This window comes from Babylonia areolata, chromosome 25 (assembly GCF_041734735.1).
Source record: "Babylonia areolata isolate BAREFJ2019XMU chromosome 25, ASM4173473v1, whole genome shotgun sequence".
NCBI lineage: Eukaryota > Metazoa > Mollusca > Gastropoda > Neogastropoda > Buccinidae > Babylonia > Babylonia areolata.
In genome coordinates, this window is record NC_134900.1 from 2590873 (window position 1) to 2613693 (window position 22821).

The 22821-nt window shown below is 41.6% G+C and overlaps 2 protein-coding genes across 2 annotated transcripts; one reads left to right on the forward strand and one right to left on the reverse strand.

Moving 5' to 3' along the window:
* The first annotated feature begins 94 nt into the window (after positions 1–94).
* Positions 95–6534, forward strand: LOC143299972 (uncharacterized). Its single transcript, XM_076613529.1, has 4 exons — positions 95–178; positions 3428–3693; positions 5374–5571; positions 5775–6534. The coding sequence occupies exons 1-4, from the start codon at positions 132–134 to the stop codon at positions 6038–6040; spliced, it is 777 nt and encodes a 258-aa protein (XP_076469644.1). The 5' UTR covers positions 95–131; the 3' UTR covers positions 6041–6534.
* Positions 6535–9663: 3129 nt separating this feature from the next.
* LOC143299669 (actin-related protein 2/3 complex subunit 4-like) lies at positions 9664–15777 on the reverse strand. The gene is made up of 6 exons (XM_076612999.1): positions 15648–15777; positions 14385–14503; positions 13248–13359; positions 12422–12517; positions 10910–11142; positions 9664–10392 (listed from the first exon to the last, which is right to left on the reverse strand). The coding sequence occupies exons 1-5, from the start codon at positions 15648–15650 to the stop codon at positions 10966–10968; spliced, it is 507 nt and encodes a 168-aa protein (XP_076469114.1). The 5' UTR covers positions 15651–15777; the 3' UTR covers positions 9664–10392; positions 10910–10965.
* Positions 15778–22821: the final 7044 nt, after the last annotated feature.

Sequence of the window (22821 nt, forward strand, 5' to 3'; positions counted from 1 at the left end):
CACACACACACACACAACACACACCTTCGCACCGCTTCAGCCCCCACCCTACCCTCCCTTCCCCCAACACAGAGCAAACATCACAACAGCAGCAGCATCGGCTGAAGGGAGACCACTGTCGGCAGGCAACCATGGCCCACCGTGCTGCTCTCTTTGTGCTCTCCCTTGTATTGTGCAGGTAAGGCATTCTTTTCTTCTGTTTTATCTATTTGCTCATGAAAACTTCGACAGCAACTAAACAGGCGAGTAAATGAAAGGGTTGCTTTGTGTCGTAAACAAGAGCCAATAGCTAAATTGATTCATCAATTAATTTTCTTTCTTCTTTGCTGCTCCTGACATCTGGAACAACCTTCCTCGTCATATCCGTGCATCTGATTCTATTTCTGCTTTTCGCTCATCACTAAAGACTCGTCTTTTTAAAACCGATCAATAAGTACTCTCAGCTTCCTTTTCTCCAACACCACCCATGTCAGCTCACTTTGGATGTATGTGGAGTGGGAAAGGGAGAGTGTGAGTGGAGAGAGGGTTTTTTTTGAGAAAGAGTGGTCATGAATGTTTTATCGTGTTACTTGTAATATTTTTCTTTCATGTAAAGCGCCCTGAGCTCTTAGTGAGAAAGGGCGCTATATAAATGTACATTATTATTATTATTATTATTATTAATTTATTACAAAATAAATAAGGAAACAAACGAACTAATTAATCAATTAATTTAAAATGAATGAATGGATGATTTGATAGCTTAACTGAAAATAACGTGATTGATCAATTGAAGATAAAGGGTTGCTTCGTAAGAAACGACAAAAGCAACTAAATAAGTACATACACGAAGTAAGGGGGCTTGTGTCAGTCATAAACAACTGCAAATGAATACAGTAAGCAGCTGTTTTGTTTCGTAAACTACAGCAGCCAGTACTAAAACATATAAATAAATAAAGTTAGGGAATGCTTCTTGTGTCAGTTTCAGTTTCACTTTCTCAAGGAGGCGTCACTGCGTTCGGACAAATCCATACACGCTACACCACATCTGTTGAGCAGATGCCTGACCAGCAGCATAACCCAACGCGCTTAGTCAGGCCTTGAGTGCATGCTTACATATTTGTGTACCTATGAAAGTGGATTTCATTTTACGTAATTTCGCCAGAGGACAACACTCTCGTTGCCATGGGTTCTTTTTAAGTGCGCCAAGTGCGTGCTGCACACGGGACCTCGGTTTATCGTCTCATCCGAAAGACTAGACGCTCAGTTTGATTTTCCAGTCAAACTTAGGAGAAAGGGCGAGAGCGGGATTCGAACCCACACCCTCACGGACTCTCTGTATTGGCAGCTGAGCGTCTTAACCATTCTGCCACCTTCCTTGTGTCAAAAATGCAACAGTAAACGCATGAATTAATGAAAGAGTTTTGCGTCATAAACTGACAAGAAGAATAGCATATGAATAAATAATGTAAGGCATTCTTCCATAAACAACAACAGCAAGTAAATAAATACAAACAAATTAATAGATCGAGGGGCTTCACGTTGCAAACAACAGTCAATAAATAAACAAACTTACTTTCTCCTAATCTTCTTATGTTATCTACGCGGTAGGGCGTAACAATTTCATAATTTATACCGTCTTTTATTAAATTCTCGTGGTTTTGTCAGAAAGCAATGTAACCTTATTATGCACACTCCTTTTTTTTTTCTTTTCTTTCTTTTTTTCTTTTTTTTCTTTTTCTTTTTTTTTTTTCTTTTTTTTTTCTCAAGGCCTGACTAAGCGCGTTGGGTTACGCTGCTGGTCAGGCATCTGCTTTGCAGACGTGGTGTAGCGTATGTGGATTTGACTGAACGCAGTGACGCGTCCTTGAGCTACTGATACTGATACTGATAGGCACACTGTACGATTTGTACATCCTGATAAACATATATAATGAAATCTCTTGCCCTGTTCAGTAAATCCAGGATAAATTCTGTAACTGAACATTTTAACCAGAAAAAAAAGGCTGTCGTCAATTGTTTGTGATAATGATGCTAGAATTTAACCCCAAAACGTTCCACATTTTAAGCAAAAGAAGGATGTCGTCAACTGTATATGATAATGATGCTGGGATTTAACCCTTACAGTTCCGCGTGAGTATACCATGTACAGAGACACAGGCCTGTAGTTATCAGCCGTTTGCATCATGTTCACGGTGTCCCCTCTTTATCCTCTTTTCTGTTACATTATTATTGTAGATAATGTATAGCTTTAATCAAAACTACAAAATCAAAATCAAAATAATATAAAAAAAGTATGCTACCACTCACAAAAGGGGACGAGAACAAGAACGCACTGTACAAAACAGAATAGTGTACAAAATATTAACCTTTCGACCGCTGAACTTTGGAGAATATCACTTGAATATCGATACCGCTTAACTCACTCAGTACGGCCAGTCCTCTCTTCTCCTCTACACAGACCCCTCGGATGTCCAGTGGGTGTCCGAATGACCCAACCTTTAGCTTCCGTCGTCAAAATTATGGTATTCTTTGTCAACATTCACCTCTTCAGTATAAGAGCCTTCCGCTTACAATATTTTGATGGTGATAATTGGGGTGAAACGCTGTTAACGTCGTCTCTTTCGCCGTTCGTATGGAGAGAGTTAAAGTAGAAAAACTATCCTTTCTTTCTTTTTCTTTTTTTTAATGAAGACTTTGGAGAAACGAAATAGGCGTTGAGTGAACCTGAAGTGCAAATACTTCTTGTGCACTTTGTAGTGGTGTAATTGATTTAGCTGAACAAAAACAATGCAACCCAAAGAGGAAGAACTGTTAATAAAGAATGTATGGTGACTAACATCCCGACCTTACTGCAAGCTCAGTCAAGTAACAGCCCTGCACTGAAGAGCATACTCGTCAACGGAAGTCAAGGGGTTAAAATACTGTTTGATACTGAACATCCTCTCGGAACACCTTCAAAATAAAATGCGTTTGGTTTTTCTGGTTTTTGTTTTGTATTGTTTTTTGTTTTTTGTTGTTTGTTTTTTTTTGGGGGGGGTTGTTGTTGTTGTTTTGTTTTTTGGTTGTTGTTGTTGTTGTTGTTGTAGTTTGTTTGTGTTTTTGTTTGTGTGTTTTTTTTGTGTGGGTTTTTTTTTGGGGGGGGGGGGGGGGGGGGGGGGGTCCTCTTTTTTTCGTCTTTTCTTTCTTTTTTTTCTTTTTATCTTTTTTTTTTCTTTCTTCCTTTTTTTTCATTTTCTTTCTTTCATTCATTCTTTCTCTTTTTTTCTCCTTTTCTTTCTTTCTTTCTTTTATTCTTTCTTTTTTTCCTTTTCTTTCTTTCTTTCATTCTTTCTCTTTTTTTCCTTTTCTTTCTTTCTTCTTTCTTTCTTTATTTCATCCTTTCTCCTTTTTTTCCGTTTCTTTCCTTCTTTTTTTTTTTTTCCCCCTGAACTGTCTGACACCACAGGTGCACCCTCACGACCAGCACCCTATGGCAAAACAGCCCCCTGGTGTCTTCCTGCCAAATCGACGACGACAACCACGAGGTGCAAACGCAGTTAGTGGGGGAGGTGTCGGCCGGAGGATGCGCCCTGCAGTGTCAGAGTCGGGGCTGGTGCAACTCGTTCCGCTTCACTGCCCGGGGCAGAAGCTGCGAGCTGTGCTCCATGCAGTTCGTGGACCGGAACCTCCTCGTGGACACCGGCGCCACCAAGTACTACAGGGCCACCTCCGGTGAGTGGCCGAAGGGAGGCTGTTGTGATAGGATAGTATATAGTGAGGCTTGCAAACACAGACAGAAAGAGGTTGGATAGAGAGGCTTGCAAACACAGACATAAAGAGAATAGATATAGTGAGGCTTGCAAACACAGACATAAAGAGAATAGATATAGTGAGGCTTGCAAACACAGACAGAAAGAGAATAGATATAGTGAGGCTTGCAAACACAGACATAAAGAGAATAGATATAGTGAGGCTTGCAAACACAGACAGAAAGAGAATAGATATAGTGAGGCTTGCAAACACAGACATAAAGAGAATAGATATAGTGAGGCTTGCAAACACAGACAGAAAGAGAATAGATATAGTGAGGCTTGCAAACACAGACATAAAGAGAATAGATATAGTGAGGCTTGCAAACACAGACAGAAAGAGAATAGATATAGTGAGGCTTGCAAACACAGACAGAAAGAGAATAGATATAGTGAGGCTTGCAAACACAGACATAAAGAGAATAGATATAGTGAGGCTTGCAAACACAGACAGAAAGAGAATAGATATAGTGAGGCTTGCAAACACAGACATAAAGAGAATAGATATAGTGAGGCTTGCAAACACAGACAGAAAGAGAATAGATATAGTGAGGCTTGCAAACACAGACATAAAGAGAATAGATATAGTGAGGCTTGCAAACACAGACAGAAAGAGAATAGATATAGTGAGGCTTGCAAACACAGACATAAAGAGAATAGATATAGTGAGGCTTGCAAATGCAGACTGAAAGACAGGAAATAGAGGCTTGCAGATGCGGACAGAAAGAGGATAATAGTGAGACTTGCAAATGCAGACAGAAAGAGGATAATAGTGAGACTTGCAAATGCAGACAGAAAGAGGGCGGCCCGAGATCGACTGGCAGCAAACGGTGGATAGAGAAGAGACCTCAGACTAGCCGACAGATGACAGGGTAATACCAGAACAATGGATGAGGAACTGCCGAATACGGAGCGCCTTGACCAGTCGCCTCATGCGTCCAACGACGCTTCCTCTTCTTCCAGGGTCCTCTGCGTTAGCGGGCTGCAACGTGTATGATGGTTATTACCCCGCCATGTAGGTAACCATACTACCATGTTTTCGGGGTTGCGCATGCTGGGCATGTTCTTGTATCCACAACCCACCGATTTCTGATATAGATCATAGGATCTTTAACGTGCGTGTTTGATCTACACGAAGAGGGTTCAGGGACTAACATGTCTGCATGATCATTGACCTGGGAGATCGGGAAAACCTCCGAACTTATCAACCCACCAGGTGCACCGAAACAGGCTGGGATCGAACTTTAAAAAATCGGGCGAGAATCGAGTGCTCTAACCGCTCGGCCACCCCACCCCAAAGGGCGGGTGGGGTCTGACAACTGAACTTGCTGGGTAACGTCCTCCAGGCCAAATTGTCCACAGCTGAGACCGCATGCACCACTCTATGTCCAAGCTATTGTATCAAATGAATAAGCAGTTTTGATACAAGTGATAATAATGGTTCATCAGCCATCATGTTAAAATTGAAGTGCACAGTATAAGCTTTAAGCTTGTTGATGTTCTTTTGTCTTTGTTTGCATCGTAACCATGTGTACTGTTGAGCAATCAAAGATTATTCAAACCAAGTCCACGGCAGTGTCTGCCTTTGCCTTCAATGTTGCAGAGGGCTGCTCCCTCCACGAGCACTTCGTCTGGGACCGACACAGCGGGCTGTGCGTGCTGGTGGCGTACAACCAGGAGCTGCGGGTCACCAGCTGGGAGGACGCCCGGGAGGCCTGCAGTAACCGCAGCCTGAGTCTCGTGTCCCTGCACACCCCTGACCGCCTCCACTTCCTGGTCCGCACCCTGCGGTACAACCAACGTGAGTAAACGAAACGAAAACGAAACGAAATTCTTTATTCAGAAAAAGTCACAGCCCCTTCTGCAGGGGATCCAAATACAAATGAGAGAGAGAGAGAGAGAGACGCTTCATGCACCTTTGCAATTTTACTGTGTTGACGATAAACACCAGCAAAGATATTTTCCGTCTCTCTGTCAGTGACAGATCACTTGTTTCCACCACAGGTTTCACAGACAACGCTGTGGACTACTTCGTCGGGGCAGCTAGGCCGGCCTCTGCCTGGAACACGGCTTGGTCCGGCGGTGTGCCGGACTTCCGGTGGCTGCCGGGCGGACAAGCCGTGGACACGACGTACTGGGCGTCTGGACAGCCGGACAACGAAGGGAACAGGGACAACGTCATCGTTATGAAGGCCGGTCACCAGTACTCTCTGGCGGACAGTAAGGATAAGGACAACCCACACGGTTTGGGCTACGTGTGTGAGAAATGAGAGAACGAAAGGACGCCGGATTGGGATTGGAGAGGCGGTTTGGACTACGAAATGATAGAACGAAAGGTCGGCTTGGGATTGACTTGGCGGTCCGCATGGTTTTGTCCACATGTGTGAGAAATGACAGAACGAAAAGACGCCTTGGGACTGGACCGGCGGTTCGGACGGTTTGGGCAACGTGTGTGAGAAATGTGAGAGAATGAAAGGACGGCTTGCGGCTGCCGGCACAGGCGATCCGAACAGTTCGGGCTACGTGTGTGAGAAATGAGGGAACGAAATCCTGGAAGGCTTGTGGGGCTGAATAGGTTAATCTTTGGCGAATGGGTGTGGAAGGTGTTTTAATCATACGCCATGTATTATGCCTTCTTCTGCCTTAACTCGGTGAAGAGTCATTGGGGCACCCCACACAATTGTTCACCAGATTCCTTTAGGCCAGTTTTGTGTCTGAGTCTGGGTCTCTGCAAAATGGTTTTCCAGTCCATCCTACATGTTCTCAGTCAATAGTTGTTTGTTTGTGGCTGTTGTTTGTTGTTGTTGGTGTTTTGGGGGTGGGGGGTTGTTTGTGTTATTTGTTGTTGTTGTTGTTTTGGGGGGTTATGTCAATACTTGTGTCAATTGTTTTATGTGTATAATGATCTTTGCAAAGAATCTTTCATTGGATTTCGTAAAAATTTCAATACTGAAAGCAAAAAACTTGTAAACATTTAAACGTTCATGTATGCTTAATATTTTCAGATAGATATATCACAAGTGAAACATCAGGATTAGTCCACTAAAACCACATTTGTTTACACTATGGAAACAAAAAACAACCACCTGAAAATGTATGGTTTTAATTAGCAGAAACTTTTATCTCTCTCTCTCTCTCTCTCTCTCTCTTTCTCTGTCTCTCTCTCGCACTTGAAATACGTTTTCCCCTTTGCATGGGAAGTGCTTGAGAATGACAGAAAATGAAATAAATAATACATTATGTTGGATTGGTAGTTTGTGTGTGCATGCATGCATGTGAGCCAGCATTTTTGTGTGTGCATGTGCATGTACATGTGTGTATCAAAGATAATTTGACTCCCTGAACTATTTTTGATCTTTGTCAATAAATCTGCAACTTTTAAAAAATCAAATAATGCTGAAAAGTACATAATATGCTTCACTGAAGGAAAATGAATAGATGATATGACAATACTAACAGCAAGAAATAATTCACAATCATGGGAAGATAACCACTATTTCAAGAAAAAGGAAACAAAATATCTAACAAAAGAAAAGAAAAGAAGTCTATGTTTTATGGCTGAAAATGGTGCTAAAATATTTCGCAAATCTATTGGCTCTGGAACTGATCATCGGTGAACACTGGATCAGGAATCTTGAACAATTCTGCCACGGTGCCTTCCAACAATATAATGATAAGGTCATGTTGATACGACTAACATAAAATAATTTTCAAAGAACTATTTCACAGAATAGTATTTTTTCCCTTATCTCCGCAGGCAGCAGATGACCTGCCTGTTATGGGCTTGATGGAGAACCTCTACGTAAGCTACACGTTTTTAAGTTACAGCATACAAGAAACGGATGCTACTGGTGTCCAGGAAATAGAACAGGATGGAGTGCCTTTGCAGCAATGAACATGGTGTGCTCTGCACACAGACATGGCCAAGTGGGCGTGTGCTCTGTATTGCATTGGATTGGGTTGTATTGTATTGTATTGTATTGTATTGTACAGAGTTGGTTGGTTAACTCTCTCCATACGAACGGCGAAAGAGACGACATTAAAAGCGTTTCATCCCAGTTACCATCATCAAAATATTGCAAGCGGAAGGCTCTTATACTGAAGAGGTGAATGTTGACAAAGAATACCACAGTTCTGACGACGGAAGCTAAAGGTTGGGTCATTCAGACACCCACTGGACATCCGAGGGGTCTGTGTAGAGAAGAGAGGACTGGCCGTACTGAGTGAGTTAAACAAATCATTATTCAGAAAACATAAAACATGCACTCATGAACACCTGAGCAACAAGCAAACAGCTTGTATTGATGTGAATCTGTGTTGTGTTGCCCTTTCCTGAAATACAATTGTATTCTGTTGTATTACTCTTTTTGTCACAACAGATCTGTCTGTATGAAATTCAGAGTTGCTCTCAGCAGGAACAGCACATTGTCACAATTCTTTGCCACATCTGGGTTTTCCATGAGCACAAAGTGCATACTGCTAAAGGAATCTCCATTTATTATCTTGTCCCAAAGACTAGCATCCAAACCACCACTCATACCTAATGTGTCAGACCTGTAACCCTCTCTTCCCAGTCAAGATCCAAACCCACTAATCCATCGCTAATTATGTTCATGATTAGACAGTGCAATGGGTGCATTATTAAGTTCAATGTCATTTCACCAGAAGTGAATGAACAAACAGCAATAAACAGTTTGTGCTACAGCACAAGAATAAAAAGAAGAGAAGGAAGGTGTAGAAAGACACACATGCAACTGATGCTCACGCACTAATAAACCCACAATAACATGAAAGAAATTGGTTAGAACCAAGCATGGTTTATTTCATAATGGATTTATTCATTTTCCTCATCAAAACAAAGTTTTGTTGTTTTGCAAAGTGATAACCATTTGTGTACAGAACCATAGACAATGGTCAAAGAAACAATCGGCATTAAAAGAAGTATAAGTACACTGAACAAATACAAATGTATACAATAAGCAACACACACAAAAAAATGAATAAATAAATAACTGAAATAAAATATAAACAAGGATGGAAATATAAAAACCAAACAAATTATTATATCCCTTCTTATATACTTTGTTATGCTGATGTAATTCCCTCCCCCCACCCCCAACTCCCCTCCACCTCCTCCGATTCACTGCTTCTCATCTCAAACCAGACACTAGCCAAGTAGCATAGACACAGAGGCTTGTAGGTGCAGCATTCCATGAGGCAGCTTTTCATCATGATGTGCCCCTACAGCCCAGGGGGGAACTGGGAGCAATAACAGTAACTCCCTTAACTCACTCCAGACAGTGAAACGCTATAGCGTTCCTGACGAAAGGTAGTGTTCCAGACGAAGGAACACCAGAGCGGTTTCGACAATTAAAATTTTGTCCACGTTTTCATCATGGGGCAGCATAACAACCACAGCTACACCAGGCATTGCGAATGTGTCAAGGGTCGAATGAAAAGTTTCTTCATGAGATATCCGCAACAACACACTCCACAGCGAGCCAGCGAGTTTAGGACCCCATACGACAAGCTAATCTGCACACATATCGAAAATGGCGTCGCAGGTGATATAAGCAGAAATTTTTGGAGCAAACTAGATCACAACAGCGGCTTTTACCGCTGCTGAAGTGATTGAAATGCTTCAAACTGAAGGTTCCAACATCGACGAGGATGATGAAGACATTGAGTAAAGTATCTGTAGTGAAGAAAGCTACCAGCAAGAAGTACTGACAGTGACTCAGCTTCTGAGAGCAGTGAAGATGGAGGGGGATGGGCGTTCACATGAGGAGAGGGGTCAGTGGGTCAAGTACAGTGAGTTTCATTCAGTTACTTCATGTTTTGTATTTTTTGTGATTTTTTTCCTAACCCTAACAAATGCGTCATCTGTAGGGAGAAAACTATTGGTCCGGAGTGAGTTAAAGCTTCTTGCAGCCCTCCCCACCCTACTGTGAACACTGCCTGAAAAACCTTCTGTCTCCATGCTTCTGCAGCAGTCTGTGCCAGTGAACCAGCTTTTAAAGAAAATGATTCCATCCATAAAAAAATTATTAAAAAAAAGAAGATAAAATCACATAAAAAAAATGAAGAACATCTTGAAGAAACATACAGAAATTTGGTCACAGAGGAAACGCACACACTATACATGCACACACATACAAACACCTACACCCAAACCACGCACAGTCTGAACTTGTATCAGAATCTGTGACTGTCAAAAAAACATATCCTGCACTCTCTCATCCCTGTTGTTACAGTAATACTTTGTTATCTGCCTTCAGTTTATTTTCTTGGGTCATTTTTTGTTGCTGGTTTTTTTTTTTCCATATGTCTATTTTTACCCAAAGAATGCAAGTAACACCAAAATCAACATCTGCCCTGTCTTTATCTTCAAAACCTTCTACATAAGTATTCAAATATCACTCACTCTTTCTATAGAGATACCTTTCCACAGTATTAGAACCTTTATGTCCTGTCAACTAGCTAAACAGAAGAGAACTGAAGAAGTGGTGTCTCTCCGTCTTGTAACTGTTGTCTCTCTCGTTTCAGTGTGGCGCCCATCAACCTCACAGCTTCCACAGGGTCAGCAGCAGCAGCAGCAATGAAATCAACAATTGTACCCACTCTGGAAACACACAAAAGAAAAAAATGATGGCTCACCGTTACAATTACCATCTTTTAAGAACATGTCAACACTCGAAACCAACAATTGTACTCACTCTGGAAACACACAGAGAAAAAATTATGACTCAAAGTTACAATTACCAACTTATAAGCACATGTCAAAAACTCGGGGACAAAAGAAAAAAATTAAATTAAATTAAATTAAAAAAACAAACAACAAAATACCCAAGCACTGACCTAATGTTTTTCATGACATGTTCCCCACCTTTTCTCTCTCTCTCTCTCTCTCTCTCTCTCTCTCTCACACACACACACACACACACACACACACACATGTGGATAGTAGTTTGCACAGGACAGGAATGTCAGACCCCTGCCGGAGTCTGCACTAGTGGGTCACAGTTAAGTATGTGTAATTAAATAATAATTATAATTATCCCACCCACCAAACAACTAAAAAAACACCACAACCACTAAAAAAAATAAAAAATTAAAAAAAAACCTCTCAAACCCCTCACCTTCAGAAAAAGGAAAGTCATACACCACAGCCACCCACTCAAAAAAAGCCACAGCTTCAGAAGTTTTTCAAGAACTCCTCAGCGCTGATGCGAGCACGGGAGTTGACTGCCAGCTTCATCTCGTTGATCTCCTTGTCGATCTCCTCCATGAACTGGATGATGAAGTCCACCAGCTTGTGCTTGAACATCTGCTCCGTGTGCACGTTGGTGATCAGGAAGCTGATGTCGTAGCCCTGAACACCAAGACACAGCAGTTAGTTGTTGGCTTTAGAGCTGTGTAACCATGAAGAAAAAAATCCAAAACAGGAAATAAAACAACACATAACAAGAGAGGCAAGGCCTTCAAGACTCACTTGTGATACACTTTTTAAAAAAATCCAAGCTTTTTATGTATTGAGCATAATTTCAAAATGTAATGTTTAAGATGAGAAAGCAAATTAAGTCCCCTAGCCTTTTTTACTATCTGCATCAAAACGTTTGCAAAATAAATAAAACTTCCATGCTTAGCAAAAGAAGTTCCTGTTTGAACAGAAAATGATAATAATGACTGCTCTTGTTGTTGGGTCAGAATATCAGATCAAAGTGCCAAGTTTAGAGAATACAAAAAATTTAAAATATAACAGTAAATGCAGTTTCCATATAATTAGGCTTCATTTTTTATTTTTTTGTGCCCATCCCAGAGGTGCAACATTGTTTTAAACAAGATGACTGGAAAGAACTGAATTTTTCCTATTTTTATGCCTAATTTGGTGTCAACTGACAAAGTATTTGCTGAGAAAATGTCAATGTTAAAGTTTACCACGAACACACAGACACAGACACAGACAACTGAACACCGGGTTAAAACATAGACACTTTGTTTACACAAGTGAGTCAAAAATCATATTTAACAAAATCAAGAAAATAAAAGTATCAATGATTATGTAGTGATCAGGAAGGCACATTATTCTTTGTTGCTGCCCTACATGCCAATGGGCATGATTGGCTGTTAGTAGGCAAGACACATTATTAACCACACACACACACACACACACACACACACACACACACACACACAGAGTGCAAACTGGAGACAAAATTCTTGCAAATTTTTCTCTGACACAGAACTTCATCAACAGCACTGGGAGCTTCTGATTTCTGGCCTTAGCAAATTGGTGCACACTATAGCCAGACTTTCCATGTCAAACTGGGGCAAAAAAACAAAATAAATAAATACAGGAAACTTGGAGCTAAAAAAAAAAAAAAAAAATAAGCTTACACTTCTTATTCTGGATCTCTCGGACCTAAAAGACAAAAAAATCTTAAGTTCAAAAACATCACATTACATTCTTCATGTGATACTGAACAGTGTCCATGTACACCTTCTCATCTTTCAGGAAGCCCTCTGCATGAAACAAGATGCATAAAATTGTGATCAGCATCATCATTATCATCATTTTTTTTATTTCCATTCTTTCTCTTCTTATTTGCACGTTAATCGCTGTCACCACTCAGACATGCAGATCCACCCACCTCTACTGGTTTCCGTCGTAGCACTACAAAGTTCTCAGCTCTCATCATCATGAACCTCATGAACTTGTGGCACAGAATCCTCTCTATTTCATCAGCCTGTGACCACATGAAACAATATAATAAAACACATGGTGACAGGAAGAAAAAACAACAAAACAGCAAAGAAAGTCCTTCAGGCTTGGTGAACAAGAAAAACAAGGAAATGAAGAGTTATTTCAGGAAAAATAGAGGAATCCACATGAAAAGTAGTGGAACAATTGTGAAACTGAAAGATGATCATGGAAAATATTCATTATAATTAATACACTTTTTTTTCTTTTTTTTTAAACATATACTAATTCGACAGTTTCATGAAATAATTTTGAAACTGAAAGATGATAATGGAAAATATTCATTATAATTGATATGCTTTTTTTTTTGCTTTTTTTTTTCAGCATACACTAATTCGACAGTTTCCTTTCAAATATAGCCTTTGTCAAAATACATGAGATATTTGACATACAAGCTTTCCAGAACTGTTGTTTTTCATGATGTACAAACATTCTTGTTTTACTTTCAAATACAATCCTTCATATATAATATCGGCTTAAGTTAAAGTAGCTCATAAAAAATGAAAGATCAATATCATTATATATTATAATACACATTAGTTCTGCATACATACAGACTGCGACTGATACAACAGGGACAATAAGACAACTATACTTGAATTAAAACAACTATCACTTCCAAGCCATTCAGTCCGCACAACACACAACAAAGCATCATTCTTTTTAACTGTGTTAAATTTCGCGCTCACAGGAAAAACTGTGACTCACTGACTGACCTGTTTGACAGCTATACTGATCCGCAGGGAGTTGATGGAGCTCTCTATCAACACTCTCTCTTTCTCATTTCGGCTGATCACCACCGGTGTCAGCAACAATTCTTTGCTGCTTCTGTTGAACAGTATCAAACGGGCAAACTCAAAAATAACAACACCTGCACTAGTTGGGTCACGGTTAAGTATTTGTAATTAAAATAAACATTATAAACTGATACAATAACAACATACCAATACATACATCCCGATTCTAGTGATACTGTTTACACTAAATCATCTTGTCAGAACAGTGATCCTCAGTTCCTAGTGTTGCAATGACACCTTTCAATTCTGGTGACGAATCAACAGATTATCAATAAGTACTGCTTTTGGGGGAGGTGTGGTGTGGCGGAGGGTCAACATGATCTTGCTCTAATCATCACAGAACAGAAGTGTTTGTTACAATACAAGTAGTGCAAAAAAATATTTGTTAAAAAAAAAAAAACAGTAATACTATTAAGTAATAACTGTTCTCAATGCAGAAACTGGTAGTTTAAAAAAAAAAAAAAAAAAAAAAAACAGCAACACCCACTGAGTAATAATATAATCTATAATCTAAATATAAACAATCCATAAACAGTGTCCCTTTGAGTTCGCTTTTCATTCCATCCAATTTCCTAGTTTCTGTAAAACTGCTTATCATTCATCAAAACAACACAAGAAGGACCTGCTTACCATATCATCTATGTTCACCAAAACTGGTGCCAAAGCCATGAAATGACTGTCATTAATAGCAATGAGGTTTCAACACTGGCAGTACTAACCATATAGTTATAATACACTATACAATTACTACTGAGAGTGTACAGCTTCAGACACAGTGCAAAAAATTTCCAAGGACTCCTCTGGGAACACTCACTGACCAAGTTTACAATTTCACATTTTGTCACAGCATCAATGCTTATTCTTCACAGAAAGAGTGCAAGAAGCTGAACTCAACCTAACTTTCACACACACACACACACACACACACACACACACATCAAAACTTTTATGCACACACACACCACACACATGATACAAAGTACAGTAAACTACAATTAATTATCATTATCAAAATTCAAATGCATGCAGGTAAAAAGTTGCTTTGCGCTTCTTTACTTGACTTCGACTTCTGGCTTGTTGTGTCGTTCAACGACCTGAGAGTCGAAGTTCTGCACGCACATGGCTGCAGTCAACGTCTCCTTCACACAGTTCAGGTATGGCTTCAATGTCGCTGCCTAATCAAAAACCAAACTCATGGTAGTCAGGAATTTTGTAACAGAGTAAGGTGCACACTTGTGCTTGCCAACACACACACACACACATACACATACATGCATGCACATAAAACACATGATGTACACACTCGGAGAGTCATACAGTAACAGTAACACAGCATATATATTACATTTTACATACACGAACTCAAAAAGACAAATATCAGATTAACACAAACATAGACTTTACACCAACAAATGGACAGAAAAAAAGATAAAATGATTTTGATTATGAGGAAATGATTTTTTCTGGTAAAAAATGCATGATGTCACTATTACTTATTCAGTTTCTGTGTAATCCTTACTAACAATAAAAACAAAACAAAAAATTTAAAAAGTTGCAATTATTACATACTAATTACTACTGAATAGTCAATTCGCCCAGGTTGAACAATGCGACAGACTTTACAGGAGTCACTAAAATGTCTAGATAGATGGCACACATACTGTCTAACAGTAACACGATTTTGAAGTTGAAGGTTGGATGGATGGTGGGAGGTGTGGCCTACTCAGCTGGAACTAAATCGATGCCCTAAATATTTCCACCACTCCTATTCGGTATCGTTCAATGGGGTTTTTGTTCTTCACCATTTTAACTTGTTTTACTTTCCGGTTCATGCATCATCTGCCACGATGTGCCAACTCTTAGTCGCGCCTCGAGCAATGTCAAGTCAAATAGTGGATAATTCAATCAATCATCTTCGTGATAATCTGCAGAAGCCAGTCCGACTGCCGTCCGATGCACTAATCATATCATAACTAGAACGAGATGTGGATGTGTTGTTTTTTTTTTATTAAAAGACATGAAATTATAGCAAACAGCATCGACAACACAAGTAGCAACAGCAGCGTTTCTAATTTAATACCGAAAATAAATACCAAACTTCCGCATTCGGCATCGTCCGATCATGATAAAAGCCGGGCATGAATGGCATCTTGTTCGTTCATTTGTAATTTGATATGTACTGGGCGAAGAATGTATACACGTCGAGAAGAAAACTAACTACTAAGAGGCAATGTATCGTTTAACATAAAAGAAGCAAGTGTCTAAACGGTAGGAACAATAGAAGGGATGAGCAAACGAATAATAAAAGGAGCCACCCACCATGATTCACGAGAGGATGAGAACTTTGCCGGAAGTGTGGACTTTCCTCGCTTCCTCAATGGAGTCGCCTCCCTTCGCAACTTGTCGAATTTTCAGACGTTGCCTCCCTTCCCACAGGCGTCGATTGTTTGGTAAAGTTTATTTGAACTAAAATGATAAACAATTTAAATTTAATAAAAGTAATAATAACGATGGACGAAGGCACACATTTTAATTGGCGACAACGGTGCCTTTCAATTACCACCAGAAAACAAACATGCCCCTCCAAAATCACCAAAACAAAAAGGAAAGAGAGAGAGAAAATAAAAGACTAAGAGAGGTGGGCACACAAACCTGTGATTTCACTCACTCGCACAAACGATTTCCACCAAGAACAACAGTAAGAACACAGAGAGAGAGAGAGAGAGAGAGATGCAAGAGCTTCAATAAAATCATACTTACCAATTTTTCCATTTATATCTCGACCTTTTTTCTTTTTTTTTTTTTTTTTTTTGCTCCAAGACCGATGCTACTGATACTACAGCAGGTTTGATGCCCAGTGCAACAGGACAATTATCGCAGACTGATTGATGTTTGTGTTTGCTTTGTTTTCATCATCATGCTCATTTTCTCAAGTTTTTTTTCCCCTCTTATTTAGTTCTGACTAAACCCTCCCCCCCACATCCCATCAGTCCTCACCTGCTAACACACAAGAATTCATTTTTTCACCACAGCCCTTGCCCCACACCCCTCCAGCAATTTTTCCTCCAACTAATGACATACTAGCAGAAGAAGTAGTAGCAGCAGCAGCAATCATTTCATGGCTTTCAAGGCACCAGTTTTGGTGAACATAGATGAATGCGCTTTGTGCTTGATGCACACGGCGGGACCTCGGTTTATCGTCTCATCCGAAAGACTAGCATCCAAACCATCACTATAAAGTTCTAGTGGAGGGAGGGGGGCAGAAAAATTACCGGTCTGTATGGGAATCGAACCCAAGGACACTCGCTTCCTAGTCGGGCGCATTTACCACAAGGCCACCGCTCCATCAGTGATCATTATGAAGTGTGATTCTCAGCAGATTTCTGCCGCACATCCATCCACTCTGATTGCGACTACTGTTTACACTGGCACAACTCCACTCGTCTGGAAACAGGTGCGCGGCAAAGTGCTGGTGCTCGTGGGAGTGTGCCGCGGGTCGATGTGCGTGCATGCGTCAGTGTGTTCATTTGTATGCGCCGGCGTATGTCTGTGTGTATGTGTGTGTGTTTGCATGTGTGTGTGCCTGTGTATGTGTGCGTGCGTGTGTGTATGTGCGTGCGTGTGTGTATGTGTGTGTGTGTGTGTGTGCGTAGTGCATGCGTGTGTATGTTTGTGAGGGGGGGGGGGGTGATAAAGAGATGCCGAAGTGAGAGAAAGGGAGCGGCCGGAGGAAGGATGGAGACAGAGAGGAGAGTGTGTGTGTGTGCATACGTGCATAATTAATTAACACGGTCAGTGCTCGTGTTCGTGTATTGATTTGGACGTCAGCTAATCTGTCTTCTGTGAAACAACAGCAACAATAACAACAACTACAACAACAACAACAACAACCCACACGCCTATCAACTCGCACGTGCACCTGCACACAAACACACGGTCAGAGAAGGAGACAGGTTGAAAGAGAGAATGAGAGACAGACCCGGACAGAGACAGAGGCAGAGACAGAGAGACAGAAAGACAAAAAGACAGTCAGATACAAAGAGTTAAACCGTCATGAACAGATCATTATTCATCCAGTGCATACATTTCATCAAAAATGACCGCTCTCTTGCAGACATAGAGTGGTGTGAACAGACTTCAATCAACGGCGAAAACAACAACTAAATCCCAGAGAAAATCCACAGAAACAATTTTTTTTAATTAAAATGATAATCTCGAACATTGTTGACGTTTGTGTCTTTGTATGACAGTCTGTTCGCTTGCTGGCTTCCTGGTTATTGGCTTTTTAATAACTTTTTATTTTATTTCACTGTCTTGTGATGTGAAGTGCAAGTAGCAGATGTAACAGCAGCAGCAACAGCAGTGGTTGTAATTTCATTTTACCTCATTTCACCATAGGTGTCTACGGCTGTTGGTGTGTGCAATCATGCGTGCGTGTGTCCAGCGTGAGTGAGTGGGTGAGTGTGTGTGTGTGTGTGTGTGTGTGTGTGTGTGTGTGTGTGTGTGTGTGTGTCTGTTTGCCTGTAAGTGTATATGCGCAGGTCGATATATAAAAAAAATGTGTCAACAATATCTACACCATTTGCATGGATACAGACTGTTGATTTACAAACCACGCAAAAAATAAGCATGCGTATTCACAGAGAGAACCTGATCAATATTTATTGATACGATTCTGTGCAGAGCCCGCCGCGCACCCAAACATGAATGAATTGTGTATCAAATGCAGGAACTCCCAAAAATCAGAATTCACCAATAAATAAGAGGGACCTTTATGATGTAACCTTTCCATATCTACAACAATCTCATCATCATGTCTTTATGGTGTAGCCTGTCCGTACCTAAAGCGTTTCGATCACATCTTTAATGTGTATCCCGTCCATATCCAAGATACAAACAGCAATCTCACCAAGATGTCTTTATGCTGTTACCTGTACATATCTACAGCAACCTCATCTCAGTAATGACTTTTTGTCGTGAAGAAGGGTTCTACAATCGTTCAGCAGTATTTCCCAACTTCAGAGAATTCAGTATTTACCATGGCTTCACTGACAGGTCCTGGAAAGGTCTGGGTGGTGTGGCTTCTTTTCGCAGTTTGCCATATGAGACACATCTGCGGCGTGCAAACTCTCTCTCTCTCTCTCTCTCTCTCTATATATATATATATATATATATATATATATATATATATATATATTATGTTGTCACACACACACACACACACACACACACACACACACACACACACACACACACACACACACACACACACATTAAAAAGATAAACAAAATCAATAAAAGAAAAAGAAAAAAAAACCACCATCACGTCCCTACAGCAGTGATGTCAGCAGCTGACTCCTCCTCTTTTACCCCTCCTCCTCCTCCTCCTCCGCCTCCTCCTCCACCACACCGCGCAGACAGCAGAGTCCGTCTGGACAACGTCCTCCCCTTTCCATCCCCCACCTTGCTCCCCACACCCTTCACCCCACCCACACCCACACCCGTTCTACCCCGCTCCCTCACGGTCACGAGTCTCGAGCCTTTGGGAGGAGGCATCTCCTCCGATCTGGTTACCCTGTGCCGCGACAACACCACCCTCGACTTCCTCGACGCAGGAACGAACGAGATGGACCCCCCTACAATCCCAGCCTTCTTTCCGGACTTCGCGGCAGTGCCGCCACTACACTGGACTGAAGAACCGCGCACTGCAGTCCTGCCCGTACCCCCAACCACCCGGGGTAGATTAGTTCGCTGAGGAAGAGGAGGACGAGAAGGTGGTGGTGGTGCTGGTGGAGGCTGTGGTGGCTGTGTTGATGGTGGTGGTGTCTGTGGAGGCTGTGGTGGCTGTGTTGATGGTGGTGGTGTCTGTGGTGGCTGTGGTTGCTGTCCTTTTTCTGTAGCAGTTCTGCTGTCTGTTTGAAGAGCACTTGCGGGGTGTACGACCACCGCCTGGTGTGGGATGGAGCCTTGGTGGCTGGTGACTGTGGGGACGGAAGAGGAGGAGGAGGAGGAGGTGGTGGCAGGCCTTCTGACGGGGATGAGGCTCCGGAATGACCTGCCACCCCCGGATGGCTGCAGTTTTTGGTGGTGCTGGTGGGGGTAGGGGTGATGGAGAGGCCCCTGCATCAGCAGCTGGAGAGATTCTGCAGAACTCGAGGAACTGGATTGTAGAATTGCTGCAGCGGCTGATGCTGCTGTTGTTGTTGTTTCTGCTGCTGCTGCTGTTGTTGCTGCTGTTGTTGTTGTTTCTGCTGCTGCTGCTGTTGTTGTTGTTTCTGCTGCTGCTGCTGTTGTTGTTGCTGCTGCTGCTGCTGTTGTTGTTGTTTCTGCTGCTGCTGCTGTTGTTGTTGTTGTTTCTGCTGCTGCTGCTGTTGTTGTTGTTGCTGTTGCTGTCGCTGTTCTTGCTGCTGTTGTTGTTGCTGCTGCTGTTGCATTTGCTGCTGCTGCTGTCGTTGCTGCTGCTGTTGTTTTTGCTGTTGTTGCTGCTGAACAAATTATGGTGTTAGAAAACAATGACATGTTGGTCGTTGTAGAGGTGGTGGTTATTGTGGTGGTGGTGGTGGTGGCGGCGGTAGAGGTGGAGGTGGTGGTGGTGATGGTGGTGGTGGCGGTAGAGGATGTGGTTGTTGTGGTGGTGGTAGTGGCGGTGTGGGCGCCAGGACAGCGAAGTTCTTTCAGCTGACTCACGTTGCCGTCCAGAATGTTCTCCAGGATGAAGCGGTCCCTGGCTTCTCCGGCATCTGAAGCATAGCACCCAAAGGAAGGAGGCACACAGGGTAATTGAAAAAAAAAAATTTTTTTAATTGGTTGGACGTTTAACGTTTCCTTGTCCGCTACTGTGAATGTGTGTCTTCATGTTTTACATTTATTTGCTTATTTATCATCATTGTTGCCTTTTTTTTTTATTATTATCATTATTAGTATTATCATTACTACTACTACTACTACCCTCTTTTTTTTTTAACTTTTTTATTATATTATAATTATTATTTATTTATTTATTTATTGATTTACTTATTTGTGTACGCTTATCTATTATTTATTCACCTTTTTTTCTTTTTTTTTTTCTTTCTTTTTTCTCAAGGCCTGACTAAGCGCGTTGGGTTAACCTGCTGTTCAGGCATCTGCTTGGCAGATGTGGTGTAGCGTATATGGATTTGTCCGAACGCAGTGACGCCTCCTTGAGCTACTGAAACCGAAACTGAAACTGTCCGCTACTACTACAAGTTATCATCAACATCATCATCATCATTCTCATCCTCAGTGATGATCGTCGTTATTATAGTCCGTCGTCACGTCAGCTATTTTCATTTACTCGAAACTTGGCAATTTCCTGGCAGTGCTTTGGGTTCGTCATTGGATGGGCGTTTAACGTTTTCCTTGTCCGCTACAACTCGCCATCATTATTATCTTCAGTGATCGTCGTCGTCATCGTTCAGTGTCCATCGTCAAATCATTTTCATTCACTCAAAATCTGGCGCTTTCCTCGCAGTGTTTCTTGGGTTCGTCTAGCTTGCGGTCTTGAGTGAAAACTCTATAGTGACACATGAAAATTAAGATTTACTACTGCTGCACAGGTATACCTAAAACCTGGATCGCACTACTTCGCTTCTTCACACATCCGAATACTGGAGCGCAGTTACTGCGACAAGGGCAAATCATGAAGTGCGATTTCTAATACTGCTGCTGTTGCTGCTACTACTGCACACTTGCATATCCTATAGTGCTATTATTGCTACTGCTATAATGCAGAATGAGTGAGCCGACAGGCTTGCTGGTAGTGCAACAACAACGAGCGGTCTTTGTCTGGGAAAACCTAAGAAATGTAAAGAGTACATCAAAAATCTGGTACAAGGTCATTACAACATTGATAATTAATGACAGAGAGAGGGAGCGGCCGCAAGTGTAACCTGAAAGGTGGAGAACGATCCTTTGCGACTGATGTTTCTATTTATTATTATAAATCTTGTTTTTAGACTATTATATCTTTTTAAAAACCTGTTTGTTTTTTTATTCACTTTCAATTTCCCTGTAACAGGCTCTCAAGGCCAACTCAGCGCGCTGAAAATCAGGCATCTGCACCTTTTTTTTTTTTTTCTTTTTTTTCCCCTCGTAGTAGATGTGGTATTGCGTATACCTAACTACAAAGCATGAAATGCGACTACTTCTGCTACTCTACACACCCCGATGTTGTACATAACTAGTACCACTACAAACCTGCACATCATGAAACACTGCGACCAGAACTGACCTACACGTAACAACTGTTGTGTGACTACTACTGCCGCTGCTGTTAAATACAATATACCTGCGCATCCTGGAGTGCGGTAGCGACAAATGGCGTAAGAGATGAGCAACACCAGCAAGGTGAAGGCCGTACAACTGGCGAGGATAACCCAGAACCTGAAATCATGGAGCAAGGAGAACTTACTGACTTCATGTTGACCTGTTCTCTGTGTCTGTCAATCTCTCTCAATCTCTTTCTCTCTCCACTTTCATCTGTATGTATGTACACATGTGTGCATGACATAGTGGTGTGTAGGTTTTGACCTCCCAAGTCCAAAAATACCACACACACACACACACACACACACACACACACACACAGTTGCGTATAGTCGTTTCCGAAATATCCGCATTTGAAGAAATTGCACTATTTTTTTCAGGTCGACCCCTGAAAAATGTGCCAGAAACGGACATGTCGAGATAACGTGTCCATCATATCTTTTTGTATAGATTTTGACCTTCCAAGTCGTCCTAAATTACCACATAAATACTGCTGCGTCACACACACACACACACACACACACACACACACACACACACACACACACACACACAAACACCACCACCACCACCACTACAACAACACACACACACACACACACACACACACGCACACGCACACACACAAACACCACACACACACACACACACACACACACACACACACACACACACACACTAACTTCTTCAAATCTCAAGTTCCCACCGAACCCCCCACTCACAGATAATTATGCAGGGAATCACCGGTGGATTCAGCAGGGGACGTAGGAGGCTGGGCGGCGGTGGTCTCGGGGCCGGCGGGGCTACAGGCCGAGGCTGAGCATGTATGGGTGTTGACGTCGCAGCACTGCTGGGAACTGCACGTCAGCCAGACCACGTGACCTCGGGAATCGGTGGAACTACAGTTGCTGCCCGCGCCCATCGTCGTCCGAAAGGCTCATAGTGACGTCAGTGTGTGTATTAACGTCATCGGTCTGCACAGAAAGAGAGAGAGAAAATTCTGATATTACATTGATTTCTATATTCATGGGTATGTGAACATAATTATCACATCAACGACGGTGGAATATATATATATATATATATATATATATATATATATATATATATATATATATATAATTATGATACAAAAACCTGTACACAGAGGCCCGCGTGCAACCGTAAGAAAACGAGAAAATAAATGCGAAAAAAAGCACCTTCTTCT